Source organism: Heloderma suspectum, chromosome 4 (assembly GCF_057233095.1).
Source record: "Heloderma suspectum isolate Gila_16-S chromosome 4, 16-S_ref, whole genome shotgun sequence".
Taxonomy (NCBI): Eukaryota; Metazoa; Chordata; class Lepidosauria; order Squamata; family Helodermatidae; genus Heloderma; species Heloderma suspectum.
Window position 1 is genome coordinate 111,530,230 of NC_139461.1, and position 14,946 is coordinate 111,545,175.

At 42.7% G+C, this 14,946-nt stretch overlaps 1 protein-coding gene across 1 annotated transcript in view; it reads right to left on the minus strand.

The window, feature by feature from the left end:
• RIOK1 (RIO kinase 1) overlaps window positions 1–14,946 on the minus strand; it is a 29,621-nt gene that overhangs the window by 13,706 nt on the left and 969 nt on the right. The window contains exons 2-9 of the mRNA XM_084850368.1: window positions 13,026–13,150; window positions 10,681–10,876; window positions 9,164–9,254; window positions 6,399–6,468; window positions 4,450–4,492; window positions 3,418–3,510; window positions 1,601–1,713; window positions 1,385–1,465 (exon numbers count right to left, since the gene is read on the minus strand). Of these exons, the coding sequence (XP_084706494.1) occupies window positions 1,385–1,465; window positions 1,601–1,713; window positions 3,418–3,510; window positions 4,450–4,492; window positions 6,399–6,468; window positions 9,164–9,254; window positions 10,681–10,876; window positions 13,026–13,096 (758 nt within the window). The 5' untranslated portion in view covers window positions 13,097–13,150. The remainder of the gene's footprint in view (window positions 1–1,384; window positions 1,466–1,600; window positions 1,714–3,417; window positions 3,511–4,449; window positions 4,493–6,398; window positions 6,469–9,163; window positions 9,255–10,680; window positions 10,877–13,025; window positions 13,151–14,946) is intronic.

The window sequence follows — 14,946 nt, forward strand, 5'->3', positions numbered from 1 at the left end:
TAGATTGTCCTGTGTTTTCTAGGGCAGAAAAAAGGGTGAGGGAATCAAGTTATTCTCTTCCCTTTCTCTTTATTCCTTGAGCCTTCCCGCATTCTCAATAGCTGTCTGAGATTGATTGATTGATTGATTGATTGATTGCATTTATACCCCGCCTTTTTCCCTCTTGCAAGGCACCCAAGGCGGCTTACATTATCCTCCTCCTCTCCATTTTATCCTCACAACAACAATCCTGTGAGGTGGGTTGGGCTGAGAGTCCGTGACTGGCCCAAAGTCACCCAGTGAGCTTCCATGGCCGAGTGGGGACTAGAACCCAGATCTCCCAGCTCCTAGTCCAACACTCTAGCCACTACGCCACACTGGCTCTCTAATCAAGATCAAGAACATCAGGCCTCCATTTTCTTGTCCTGGGAAGGATGGAACATTGAAGGCTATCCTTGAAGGGAGTAGTCTAGCAGCTTGCTTTCTTTTCTGAGGAAGAGTGCAACATGTATTCCATAAACCAGTGCCTATAATTCACTAAGCTTGCATTTGATATAGCTGCATGAAGCATTCATGAATGTGGATGTGTGTCTGCGTTATAGGTAAACAGACAGAAAAAGAAAGGAATTTTACTTCCAAAGTGATCCAATTTTCCTTGAAGTTGGTATATTTTTGTAAGTGACAATGGAAGTGTAAAAAAGGGAATGTAAAACTTCATACCACAAAAAGGTATCTTCTATCTGTTAAAAAAGTGACACTGAGTTGCTGGGAACCGGTACATAGGAACACAGGAGCTGCCTTATACTGAGTCAGACCGTTGGTCCATCTAGACCAGTCTTGGCAACACTGACTGCCAGCGGCAATTCAGGGTTTGTTTGTTTACTGCATTCATATCCCGCCTTTTTTCCTCTTGCAAGGAACCCAAGGCAGCTTACATTCTCCTCCTCCTCCTCTCCATTTTATCCTCACAACAACCCTGTGAGGTAGGCTGGGCTGAGAGTCCCTGATTGGCCCAAAGTCACCCAGTGAGCTTCCATGGCCGAGTGGGGACTACAACCCAGATCTCCGGGCTCCCAGTCCAACACTCTCGCCACTACACCACGCTGGACTTGTTCCAGCCCTACCTGGAGATGGTGGGGACTGAACCTGGAACCTTCTGCATGCAAGGCAGGGGCTCTGCCAATGAGCCACAGAAATGATCCATAGAAAGGGGACTCGAATACGCAGCCTGGTTTGGGTTTGTGGGAGAAGGGATTGGCCTTAGGGATTTTCTAGTCTCTTCCAACCCTGCGATTCCATGATTTCAGCTTCTAGAAGGAGTTGATCAAAGGCTTCATCTGGTCCATTGCAAAACAGAGTACGGGAATGAACCCAGAGCCAAGACGGAAGAAAAAAAAAAGGTCACCTTGTTAGATTCCTCATTTCTTTTTCTGCCCAAGTCTTGACCATTTTTCTTGGGTTTCCTTTACAGTATCCACGGCGAAACCTTGAGAGCACAAACAGGGAAATAGGATTATAAAAGCCCAGCATGGAAATTATTTTGGTGAAAAACATCCAAGTAAGATTGCACGAGCATATGTGGCACTACAGCTTTAAAAAAAAATTAAATCCTCAGACTCACCTGAATTCCCCACTCACATATCTATCCCGATCTTTGAACATCAGAATAGAAGTTTTATAGATCTTGATTGCTCTGTTCTCTCCATCTGCAGTACTGGCATGATATACATTCGCCTAGCAAATTGTAAACAAGTAAAATAAAAATACAGTAAGGAGTATATCAAAGTATGCATAAACTGATATTCACATGGGGATTTAGAAGTTTTTATTAAGCGCTGGGCAGACCAAATTACATAACTGGAGAGTCACTAGTTGTGCAGGCCTAGTCTAAAGGTCACATGTATACAGCCACATTTCTGTTCGCATTTTCAGTTCCCAGACCCCTCCCCAAACACTTGGTCGATGAACAGAGGGAGGGGAGAAGAACATTTCCATAGTTCTCCATGCAGATGTGCAAACCCTTGCAAAAATTACATGCATGATTACTGGCATGAAACATGTAGAACAGATCGCTCAGCATGCATCTTTCTTATTCTCATGGAACTTCATATGCAAGGTGGAGGAGAAAAACAGCCCCTCTTCATTTGCAAGCCTGTTTCTTTCTGCATGCACAAAAGGTTCTCTGAAATGTGACCTCAATTTGGCACAGAGATGCTGTAGTGAAAAGTAGGCACAACACCTGGTCATGTGAATCTCTTTCACACAGATCTCTCAATCACAACCTTAGGGTTGTACCCAATGTTAGTCCTACTTAGAGTAAACCCATTGAAATGAATGGAACTTAGGTTAGAGTAACACTGGATACAATCCGTTGGGTTTAACTCTCTAGCGCGAATTCTGTACATGACTCTGCTGCATCTAGCAAGCTCACTTAAAATCAGACTGGCTTCCAGAAGGTGTTATTTAATATCTGTTGATCATCTAGCCAACTAGGCAGCCTGCAAACCAGATCTGACCCAAAAGGCATAAAAAGCTTAGAATTCACGCAGCCCTGATTATATTAACTTCCGTGTTACCATGACCATGACTCAGCTTCTGAAATTTCAAAGATGGAGAGAAAAATAACACATTTAGCATTCAGATTTAGGGTCTGGTTAACATTAACCCTTAAATGAAAATGTCAAATCATTGTTTTAAAGCAGCCTTTGTTGACTAATTGTATGAGCTTAAATCAACTGATTAATGTCTAGATAAGTCTGTATAAGAAAAAAACAATAGTATCACAACATACACTTTTTTGTTTTTAGATGATGCCCGTATGTCTTACTGCAGGCACTGTCTTAGAAAAGACAGTGAGCTAGTTTGGTTGTTAAAACTAAACCCTGGTTTAGGCTTGCACAGTCCCTCCTTTCTCATGTGTGGCTGCAAGGAGGAATTCAGAAGCTTTTGCTTCCATTTTTGATTAACTGCAGCTTGTCATGTCTTTTGAAGCCAACACAATGTAATCTTAACTATGGTTTGTTGAAACAAGCCAATTTCAAACGGTGGTTTACAAAGCTGGCTTGTTTGAATAGCCACAGTTAAGATCAACCACAGCTAGGGTTTAGAAGACATGGTAAGCTGTGATTAATTTAAATGGAAGCAGAAACCTCCGATCTTTTCATTGGTGTGCCAGAAGGAAGGAGGCACGCGCAGGTTTGCTGCAGCTCATCCCCGTAACCCTAAACCATGGCTTAGCGTTGCTTACAAAGGGGAATAGTTCTTCCAAGATGGCCATTAAGAGTTTGTATAAGAACTTGTTTTTACATACAATTCACTTTCTTTTTCAAAAAACATGTTGTGTGATTAATCCAGAACATCCTTTTAGTCGATCAAATAGTTTAGAATGTATTAATCCAAGCAATGAATTGTTCCGGCCCTATTTACAGTGACACCAACCTCTTTTCCAGTGCTGATACAGCCATTGATCTCCGAGATGACACCTCTCGTTAGCATCTTGAACAGGATCATTCGAGTTCTTGGGTCCAGAACCTCAGGACAACAAAAACACCGCAGCAAAATTTCAGTACTCAGAGATGCTGGAAGAGTAATTTCCAAGCTTAAAACTCAAAGGAAAGGTCTACAAGTAGAACCAATATTTTGTTCTGGAAAGTTTGTACCATGTCATTAATCAAATCCTCTGTAAACCTTTGGCTTGTAGGCAATTATCTGCTTTCTGATCTGTCTCAAAGCTCTACGGCCTAATTTAAATAGGGTTTCATTGAAGTCTGGCCCAAATTCCAGTATAAGAGCAAAAACCTAATACACTGATTTGTGGTATGAGCTTTTATTGACTGGAGCCCACATTATCAGAAGTACGAAGCAGCCTGGGAATTATCAATTTTGTGAATGAATTCCAGTTCAGGAATTTATTTCTTACATTTGTTGGCCACAGTGGACATTACTGTGTTTTCCCATCTACACTAATGCATATGAAAGTGTGTGTTTTCTTGTATATAACACACAGCATCAAATTAAATAGGTTAATGCCTATTTAAAAAAAAAACAAACCATCACAGTAGAAATGGTTGAAAAGGTGGAATAAGTTAATATCTAAATTAAGCATATGTGGATAATGTAAAGGGCAGGGTTTCATCTAAACTGTACAATCCTAAGCACACTCCCTAGAGACTAGATCAGCCTCCCCCAACCTGGTGCCCCCCCTCCCCCCAATGTTTTAGACTAAAACATCCGTTAGCCCCAGGCAGCACCGTCAGTGGTCAGGGGTGATGCAAGTTGTAGTTCAAAGCACCTGGAGGGCACCAGATTGAGGAAGGCTGGAGTAATCTTACTTAATTCAGGGGGATTTACTTCTGAGTAAAGATGGTTAGGAGGATCACTTCATCAGTTTGCTTTTTAACGAATGAGGACTCCCAATTCTGGTAAAGTTTAGGATCTTTGCAATTACTTTTGATAATTTACAAGACTTACTTGTTCTACAGTTGCTCTGTCCGATTTATCTTTTACCCGGTACCTAGTTGAAATAAAATAATTCTATGATCTGTTACATATCAGAGTTATTTGGACAGTACTGAGATACAAATGTATTAAAACGTATTAAGGAAAAGTTGACAACACCAGCAGTACACAAGTATTTTAATTAAAAAAAACAAAATTCCCCCAGCTAATTTTTTGTAGGACCACCAATTTAGAATTTATGTACAATACACAACCAAAAAGTTAACATTCTTCAGAAACTGTAAATATCCTTTAAAAGCACATGCCAAGTAAGTATATCAAGACAGAATGTATACAAAGATCCCCAATTTCCTAAAAACCAGTACTGTCATCCCTTATCAGCTTTAATTGATCTAACCTGCATACGTTTGTATATTAACAATAATTTTAAAGGGCCAAGTGTAACTCCTTTCTTTTTAGATTATGATTGTCTATGTATTGCAGCAGATGCCACCTTAGAAGAGTAATTTTCTTCTACAAGAGAGGAAGAATGAATCTACCATGGCACAAATTGGCAATTTTAAGTACCTATATTAAAACTGTTTTTTTTAAATGTTGCTCAGTTAATCGGGGTGTTACTGCATGTCTTCATATACGTGTTATGCACTTATATATGTGTACATCCAAACATAGGTTTGGGTCTTTAGTCTCCAGCAGGCTTTTCCTAAGATGGGCTGGACTGCAACTCCCATCATTCCCAGCCAGCATGGCCAGCTATGATGGCCAAGAATGATGGGAGTTGCAGTCCAACCCATCTGGAGGGCACCAGATTGGGGAAAGTTGGTCTATAGTCATGGTGCGCTACAGCAGGAATCAAGGTGCCCAGACAGGGGAAAAGGCATGGAACTGGACTCACAAGACCGGGAATCATCAATGATATGGTTACAATAATCAAATACCCTGTTTATTACAGAAATATGAAAATAAGCACATACACAACACTTGAATAGAACTGGCAGCTTCCATAATTCCATAGAGGAGATTGGGGAAAGTGGATTCTAATGTCAAATAAGGTGAGGGGATGACAATAGGTGCATGGAGACCCTAACTGGGCTACAGGAAAGATGGCGAAGTTGAAGTGACTAAGATGAACACTGGAATTTAAAAGCGGATGTCTCTTAGAGGTTTGGTTACCTGAAGGCGTTTTCCTGGATCAAAGAGGGGATGGGGATCTACTACCCTTGAAATAAAAGTGTTCCCACCATGGGCGAGGAGTGCCAGGCGTGTAAAGATAGGGTTTACATGGGCACATTTTAGGTGTCGGTCCCTAGTCTTGACCAGCAGTAATGAGTTGTAATGTGTTTACCGATAGTGGCAGTTCCTCAGACATGTAGTTTTCTTTGTCAGGAGGCTCTAGAATGGCCAGTTAGATAGGTGTGCCTTGGATGGCCTGGCTCCATCAGGAATCAGACAGGGAGGAAGGTATCTGCATATTCTGGAGGTCTCTTGCCTCTTGGCATAACCGAGGGTGAGTCACTCCCATGGTACATGCTAAGGAGGATTCTCCAATGTACATTGCTGCATGCCTAATCTTTTGCTGTGCATACCATCCCGGACAAAGTGGAGATTTGCAGAGACACAGTGCTATGGATATACCTGAACGGCAGTGGGTCTGAGCTCCTTGGTAACAGGGGGACCTGTTAAAATCAATCATTTAACTGACTGAAGCTACAATCCTAAACACACCTACCTGGGAGTAAGTCCCACTGAACTCACTAGGACTTACTTCCAAGTAAGCATCTATAGCATAGCGGTGTTAATGCTGCAGACCTATTAAGACATAAAATAATTCTACTTTTAACATTTTATAGATAATGTTCTTCAAAAGTTGACATTTTGATACAACATAAACCCGTATCAATCCAAACAAACAACAGAACATTTATTTAAGACGTTTACCAGAGTACATCCACATTACTTACATTTCTGCTTCTCTTTGCCTAAACTTCTCTGTAACTTTATTTATAACCGAGTCAGCAAAATGTAGTTTGTCTGGAAAACATATGAACAGGCACACACATTAAGAAGAAATTAATACCCAAACACTCTTTTTCCTTCCTCATCCTCCAATTTAAAACAAGCTTCAACTCTGCAGCCAGAAAATGCGTAACATACCTTAACCAAGACACATCAAGAAAAAGTAGTTATTACAACATTTGTAAAATAAATCTGCTTCCCTGACATAAGTTAGCATTACATTCAATTCCTTCAGAAGCAATCCTAAACCCATTTACTCACAAGTAGTTTCAGGCCCACTATTCTAGCAGAACAACAATATGGAAAATTAGGCCAGAGGCTAATACACCCATCCAACTTTCTCTGGGCTTTTATATAAAACTGCAAGTGGAAAAAGAAAAAGCTATTACATTGCTTTCATGCCTGACAGACTCTGAGGAGAAGGAACCAGGTATATGAATAACCCTCTTCCCTCTGGCTGAGGCCAAAGGGGCCCCAGGGCTTTCCCAGCCCCCTTCATCATAGGGGGTAACAGGGGGCATCACAACGGGGTGCAGAGAGAACAAAGGATGGAATGCTTAGAGCAGCCTTCCGAAATGTGGGTCCCTTCAGATGTTTTGGACTACAACTCCCACTATGCCTGACCATTGGCTCTCCTGGCTGGGGCTGATGGGAACTGTAAGCCAAAACATCTGGAGGGAGCCACATTGGGAAAGGTTGGGTTAGACCAAGGCTGGGCTTGTGGCTCTCCAGATATTTTGGCCTACAACTCCCATCAGTCCTAGCCGGCGTAGCCAATGGTGAGGGATCATAGCAGTTGCAGGCCAAAACATCTGGAAGGCCACAAGTTGTCCATCCCTGGTTTAGACTCTGAAACACTAGCAGTGGTGTAGAGAGAGAGAAGGACAAACATGCTATGGAGTGCAAAGAGAGTGCCACAGGGTACAGAGAGAAAAGAGCATGAATAAAGGATGGGTTAGAAAAAATACCAAGTTAAAATTATAATGAACTCTTTTCCATGGTTAGCTTTGCAATGCGGTCCTCTCAAGCTAGCAAAAATATAAACGCACCTCTGGGAAAAGCCGCCTGTCTTTTAAAAATAAAAACATCTCTCTGGCACAGTGACTAGTATCTCTATTGCCAAGAGGCTGTCTTGTCATTTATTTCATGCATCTCTCACACCGATACCGAGAATGAGAATTCCCTTTGTCTACCAGTAAGAGATAGGATATCTCTTCCTGATTCACATCTCTTATCCTACCTACCTGGGCTGCTGAAATGCATTAATAACTTATTTCCACAATTCCTCTGCCTACTTGCTGAAAATCATGTCTCAATGGTAACGTTACAGTCCCCATCAAGGAAAGCTCATCACATTTGATTGGTAGATTCTCTACTCCCTGCCAGGCACCACTACCCTCGCTTGAACTGTGGGGATAAAGATGAGGCTGTTCCCCTATGAAATTGGTCACCCCTTCAGACATCCCTGGGCCACCTTGGAACTCATGTGCGATTCAAGTGGCTTGCACATAAACATGTAACCTGTATAGGATATTTAGATCAGCCTTCCCCAACCTGGGTGCCTCCAGATTTTTTGGACTGCAACTACCAGAATTCCTGACCATTAGCCAAGCTGGCCGGGGCTGAAGGTTGTTGAAGTCCAAAACATCTGGAGGGCACCAGGTTGGGAAAGGCTGGGTTCGAGAATAAAATGTTTGTATCCTAGTGCCACCTAATTTCTACCTCCTCCCTTAATCTTAATAAAGCTTCTACACTGCAAGCTGGGTTTGACTGCATATTCTGAATAGCCCAAAGATCTGTCCCATATATGCCAAATTGCTCATTTAGGCTACATGATTTAATGAAGACAGTCAAAAGGATAAACAGGTTTATCTTGCCTGGTGGAGACTGAGGAAGTTTGGCTGCCCTCCTCCCAGCTAAAACCCACAGATGGTGGAGTCCCCCTCACCCCAGTTCTAGGATTGAAGAGAGGGGTAGTGGCAGAAATAAATAAGGTTGGGGAGAAGTTGCTGACTGGTCCACCTCACAAGGCACTTGTGCACGCCATCCTCCACTGCGATCCTAATAACTTTGTGCATCCCTACTTTTAAAAAAAAGGTAAAGGTGTCCCCAACCAGTCGTGTCCGACTTTAGGGTGTGGTGCTCATCTCCATGTCTAAGCCGAAGAGCCAGCGCTGTCCAAAGATGCTTCCGTGGTCATGTGGCCGCCATGACTGAACACCAAGGTGCACGGAACGCTGTCACCTTTCCCGCCGAGGCGGCACCTATTTATCTACTTGCAATTTCTTGCTTTCGAACTGCTAGGTTGGCAGAAGCTGGGACTGAAGACGGGAGCTCACTCCGTCACGCAGCACTTGGGTCTCGAACTGCTGCCCTGCCGACCTTCCGGTCTGCAGTTCAGCGTCTTAACCACTAAGCCACCACGGCCCAAGTATCCAAGCATCCCTACTTTAGTGGTTAGTAAAAGTATCTTTGGAAATAGGACGCAAGAGACTGACAAACAGAAACAAATATGGTTGATGAGCACAACGATGTCTTTGTGATACAGATGAGTAGAGACACAAGTTAGTTAATTTTGCAAATCACCTTCGGGACTCGTGCTGATGCACTCGCAAGACAGGCTCAAAATGCACAGATCTACCAACTTCAACCCATTAAAATTGTCCTTAGCGAATTATATTTAGAGAAGAAGATGAGAAGTACCACTTACCTAGATTAATTTTATGTTCAAACTTTCTTAGAGCTTTATCTGTAGGAGTGGACATTTTGGCCGAGTTGCAATGGGGAACCTGTTTGTTTGCCTGAAACAAATGATTTGCAATAAAACTGAACTTTCATATAAAAGCAATTCTAAATGCACACATCATGCTCCTGACCTCATAACTGGTCAAACAATCTGGATTGCATGTTTTTGCCCCCCTGCCCAGCCACTCTACACATCATCCCCCTTGCTGCAAAACCTTGGTTAGCATGTTGTCAAGTGCTTACGTAAACCTTAACCATGGTTAAACTGGGCAGGAGGGATTTGCACAAGGGAAGGAGTGTGCAATCCTGCAGCCCACTCCAGATCCTTCGATCAGAGTTAAGGGCCAGCTCATAGAGGAAAACAGCTTGCTTCTTCAGATGCAGGAGGTGAACTACAAAGGTAGCTGACTGACGTAAAGGTAAGAGTGAGAACCCCCCACCCTAATTTCTAGAGAATTCAACATAGGAAGAGTTTGCACACAACGCTAAACCATGGTTTAGTGCTATGCACGCAGGCGGAAAGGAGACTGAGCAAAGCCCCGGGTTCTTGCGCAACTCTCCTCCTGCATGGCCTGGAGGAAGAATAAGCCAGGATTCAGTTTTACTTTACTTGATTCCTAGCTGGTTGTTATATGCGAACCAGAAATTGTGGTTTAAAATAAAACTCCAGCCAATTGCTTCAAAAAGGCAGCTAAAACCCCTGGATTGTTTAGCTGGCTTTTGTTTTTGTTTAACCAAAGCAGCCTTCCCCAACCCAGTGCCCTTCAGATGGGTTGTACTACAATTCCAACATCCCCAGCTATCATGGTCATACTGGGTGATGGGAGTTGTAGTCTAATCCATCTGGAAAGCACCAGCTTGGGGAAGGCTGATCAAGAGTTTATTTTAAGCCATGATTTCTGATTCACATGTAACGACAAGCCAGGAATAGGCTAAAGTGAATTTCTCCTCCTGGCCATGGGAGTGCAAGAGAGGGGGGCACTTAAGCCCAGCACTTTGTCCACCATCCTTTCTGCTCGTTCATATAGCGCTCAACTATGTTTCAGCATTATGTGTGAACGCAGCCATTGGCACATTACATTTTCAAGAATACAAAACGTGAATTGCTGAGATAAAAGCGTGTAACACAATGAACCAGTTACCCTCCAAGATGTCACAGCACTTTTCTGCTGCTTGAGACAAAATGGGGTTCTTGTGCACTCAGAGCATGAGGGCTATTATGGCAGCCTCCTTGTAAAATTATTTTTAACGCTTTGAATTAAATAGCAGCTACATGAGGGCATAAACTCACTTAAGAGTGAGAAGAAGAGAGCTGGGGCCTCAAATTAAATTACCACCTCCACCCCTCCCTATTCCTTTTTCCTTGTGTGTCATGTCTCCTAGATTGTAAGCCTGCAGGTAGGGACTTCCTTTTACTATTTGTATGCCACTACAGGAGCCTTTTTGGCTGATAAGCAGGATAAAAACACTCAAAATAAATACCTGCGGGTTTCTTCCTCCAGATACCGGATTTCGCTTTGTCAGCTTTCCCGTGGCGTCATCCCAGTCCCAATCGTCGTCTTCATCCTCGCCGCTCTCATCAAATTCATCCCCGTTGGCTTCCTCACACAAACGTGACTGCTCCATTTTAATGACCACCTTCTCTTCCAGAACTGCTTTAATAACCTGTGCATGTTCACTTTTTTTTTTTAAAGAAGCACATATTTAGTAAAATCATCATGAACTCATCATATAGTATACCAATAAACCAGCAACATAATACAGCTAGTTCTCTCCTCAACACTCTTTTTGAAAACTTTGTATTACAAGGGTGGGGAATCTGCAGCCTTCCAGATGTTGCTGGACTACAATTTGCACCATCTGTGGCCATACTGGCTTGAGCTGATGGGAGTTTGTTTATTTATTTAAAACATTTATATCCCGCCCTATATGATTACAATCTCAGGGTGGCGTACAGGTAAAATCAATTTAAATAGTATAAAGCAATGAATAATTTAAACGGCTAAAAGCATATTAAAACATTAAACAAACTAATACCAATTAGAAAATCTAAAACAATAAAACAGTTAAAACAGCGTCCAACTTTAGGGAATTCAATTACCCTGAAAGGCTTTGGTAAAAAGTCATGTTTTAACTTGGTGCTAAAACAAAACCAATGTCTGCGCCAATCAGGCCTCCAAGGGGAGGGCATTCCACAGCCGGGGTGCCACAGCAGAGAAGACCCTCTCCCACATCCCACCATAGTGTATGTCTCAAACTGGTGGGATGCAGAGGAGGCCCCTCCAACAGATCTCAATCCTCAGGCAGGCATATAAGGAGAAGCACTCCCTCAAATATCGAGTTGTAGTCCAAAAACCTCTGGAGGGCCACAGGTTCCACATACACCTAATATATTACATTGAATCCGGAAGCATGGATTCACTGCTGCTTCTCAACCCAGGTCTGACAACCAACTCTTTTTCAAGCCTCTCTGAGGCTTAGTGCAACACCTGGGAAATTCCCCACCCTTCTCCTGACCAAAGAGAAGTGTGGCAGGAATCTCTCTGACTCGCACTGAGCCTGGGAACTAGGGGAGGACTGTGGGTGCTTTCGCTTGCAGCATGACATCATAGACAAGACTCTGCCCCTTGTGCTTTAAGGGAGGGATAATGTTGCTGGCAACCCAAAATTTTGGCAGGCTACCAAGACCAACCAAAATTTCTGGACACTTGCTTTATTGATAAGGTTCTTGATAATACTTTTAGCTAATTTATGGCAGGGGTGGGCAACATACGTGGATCTGTATTTTTTGTAATATGTATTACAATTAATACATTCTTCCGGAGAATACTTCTTGTCATGTGCCCATACGATACATGGCTTGTATCCATGTGCTACTCTTTACACCTGCCTATGTACATTCATTTATTACTGGTATGTCTACGCCACCTTTCAGGGCAAAAAGCCCTGCCAAGGTGTCTCGCACATGAAGTTAAAACATAAAATACAGATAAAAATCAACTAATTTAGGAAGCAATCCTATGCATGTTTAGACAGAAAATAATTGGAACTGGGGTCCAATCCCCCCCAACCCACCAGGGTTGAGGGACCAAAAAAGGGCAATCTTCTTTTAAAACAAGATGTGAGGAGAGTGTGTGGCTTGTAGAGAAGCAAAACCACACTCCCAGGAGGCTTCTGGCAGTGGGATTCTGCTTCCACCATGAACGGAAAGCATGGCTTTTTTGTTGCTGCAGCAGCAAATTCAGTGGCAACAGCAGGGAGCAACAAGGGCCACAGAAACAGTCGGGGGTGTGTGTGTGTGTGTGTGTATGTGCATACAACCCACAAGTTGTCCACCCCTGATTTATGGGGGAATATACTCTCTCTCTCCCAATAAGGATGCACAAAAAATCCAGCAGGACAAACTGGGAACAGAAATCCAAGCATGTTTGATTATCAGGCCCTCAATCCTGCAAATAGATACAGCTGTCTGGGTAAAATTGCCTGTATTTGAAGCCAGTACAATAACTCCCTATAACCCATTCATACCGTTGACAAAATCAAGCTACTGGACTCTCTAATGCTCAGCAAGGTTAACTGTCCTCGGTACATGACAATTTAGGACAAGAGTGAAGGGAGGGGGAACCCTGACAAAAATATTGCTGCTTTTTATATCAGTAGTACTCCCTTTTTTCTCTCCATACCTCCCCCGCCCCCAATATATCTAGAAAGATTACTGAAGTTATCCAAATAAAAACTGAAGGAGTTGGGGCACGGTAGAGATAGGGAAGAGCGTTTGTTCTTTCATATGATCTAAAAGTCATCTGGACAGTTCATTTCTGCATTACCTGTCTGAAGCTTCTGCATCGTCAAATTGTCCTGGAACGATTTGGCTCATAATTTCCTCCCTGTAATCCATGACTACTAGTAAATGGTCTCCAACGCTCACAACCTGTTCCGTCCTCTCCGTTTCCTATAAAATGTATATATGCAGATGCTATAATAAGATAGCATATGATACACTATGCATTGTGTGTGTGCTGTACTTGATTATATAGGCCATGCAAATTGTACTCATTACAATATGCCAAAAATAATGTAGATGTAGTACTATATTTGCTCATAACCTACATTATGAGCAAAAATATGAGCATACTATTTGCCATGTAGATTTGACTATCATGTACTGACTGAAAATCTCTGTATTACAACTTGAACATCTTGGAGTATGCAGTGTATTCTATTTGACCAAAATGCAGGTGGCACAGAAGATCACTCCCCCTAGCTATTTTACTTATTATTTATCTTTTCACAGTCACAATTTGAACAATTAAAGCAGTAACATGGTGTTTTATTTCACCCTTCTAATACATATCAGGGTTTTTTAAGAGATTTTTGCACTTTAACTTTGTTTTTGTGTTTTATTTCTGTATTCATTTCATTTTTTAATTTTCTAAGCGAAGGCTGATCCTGATATTCCAAGGTGAAAGCCAAATGTTCAAGAATTGTTCACATATGTGACATTGTTGAAATTATAATAAATCATTAGAGTCCTTTACAATTAGTGTCATTGTTCCACAGTAAGTTACTATTGTCTTTGTAATTAGTGTAGGTATCAAACATATTGATGATTAAAGTCCCTCGTTTGCTGTTCTATTAAAATTAATGCTTTAAAAATACATGACTGTTATTTGACCAGAGAACTGATCAAATCTTTTTTAACTGGTCCAGTACCCAGCCCTAGGGTTTGTTAGGATGAGGATTCTAATCCTTGTGATTCTGGATTCTGTGATTACAGAACTAAAGGGCAACAGCTATTCCAGGTTATTGATTTATATTTTATTAGATTTATAGCCCTTCTTCTCTCCCTCTTGTAAGGAACCCAGGGCAGCTAGCATAATCCTCCTCCTCGCCATTTTACCCTCACAAACCTGTGAGGAAGGTTAGGCTGAGAGTCAGTGACTGACCCAAAGTCACCCAGTGAATTTCATATTCTAAATCATCTTTCCCCAACCTGGTGCCCTCCAGATGTTTTGGACTTCAATGCCCATAAGCCCCAGTCAGCATGGCCAATGGTCCAAAACATTTGTAGAGCACCAAACTGGGGGAGGGTACTCTAAATAATATAAATGCTAACGATATTACAAGGGTGCAATTAATATAGAGCAGGGGTTGGCAACTCAGTGCCTGACAGGGCCTGCAGATGCGTCTGCCAGGGATTGTGGGTGCTTCCACCAGGGCGCATCAGGATTTCCTCCCCCATGTGCCTCCACTTTCCTCCCCTCTGCTGCTTTCTTCCCCCTCTCGGCCAGGCAGCAGGGAGAGGGGTGAGATCCTGAGGGCAAGGGAAGGCACTCTGCCCCCCAGCAATTTGTGGTGGAGCCTACAGACACTTTTTCAAAACGTCAAATGAGCCCACAGCTGAAAGGGTTGCCGACCCCTAGTACATCTTACCTGCACCAGTCAATCTACAGTCTGCATAAGGTTCTGTGTAGGTTTCCGACTTTGCTGAATTACAGTAAATATATTAGAATCATAGAATAGTAGGGTTGGAAGGGGCCTACAAGACCACGAGTCCAACCCCCTCCTCAGTGCAGGAATCCAAGTCAGAGCATCCCCGACAGATGGCTGTCCAGCCTCGTCTTGAAGGCCTCCAGTGTGGGAGAGCCCACCACCTCCCTAGGTAATGGGTTCCACTGTCGTATTGCTCTAACAGTCAGGACGTTTTTCCTGATGTTCAGCCGGAATCTGGCTTCCTGTCACTTGAGC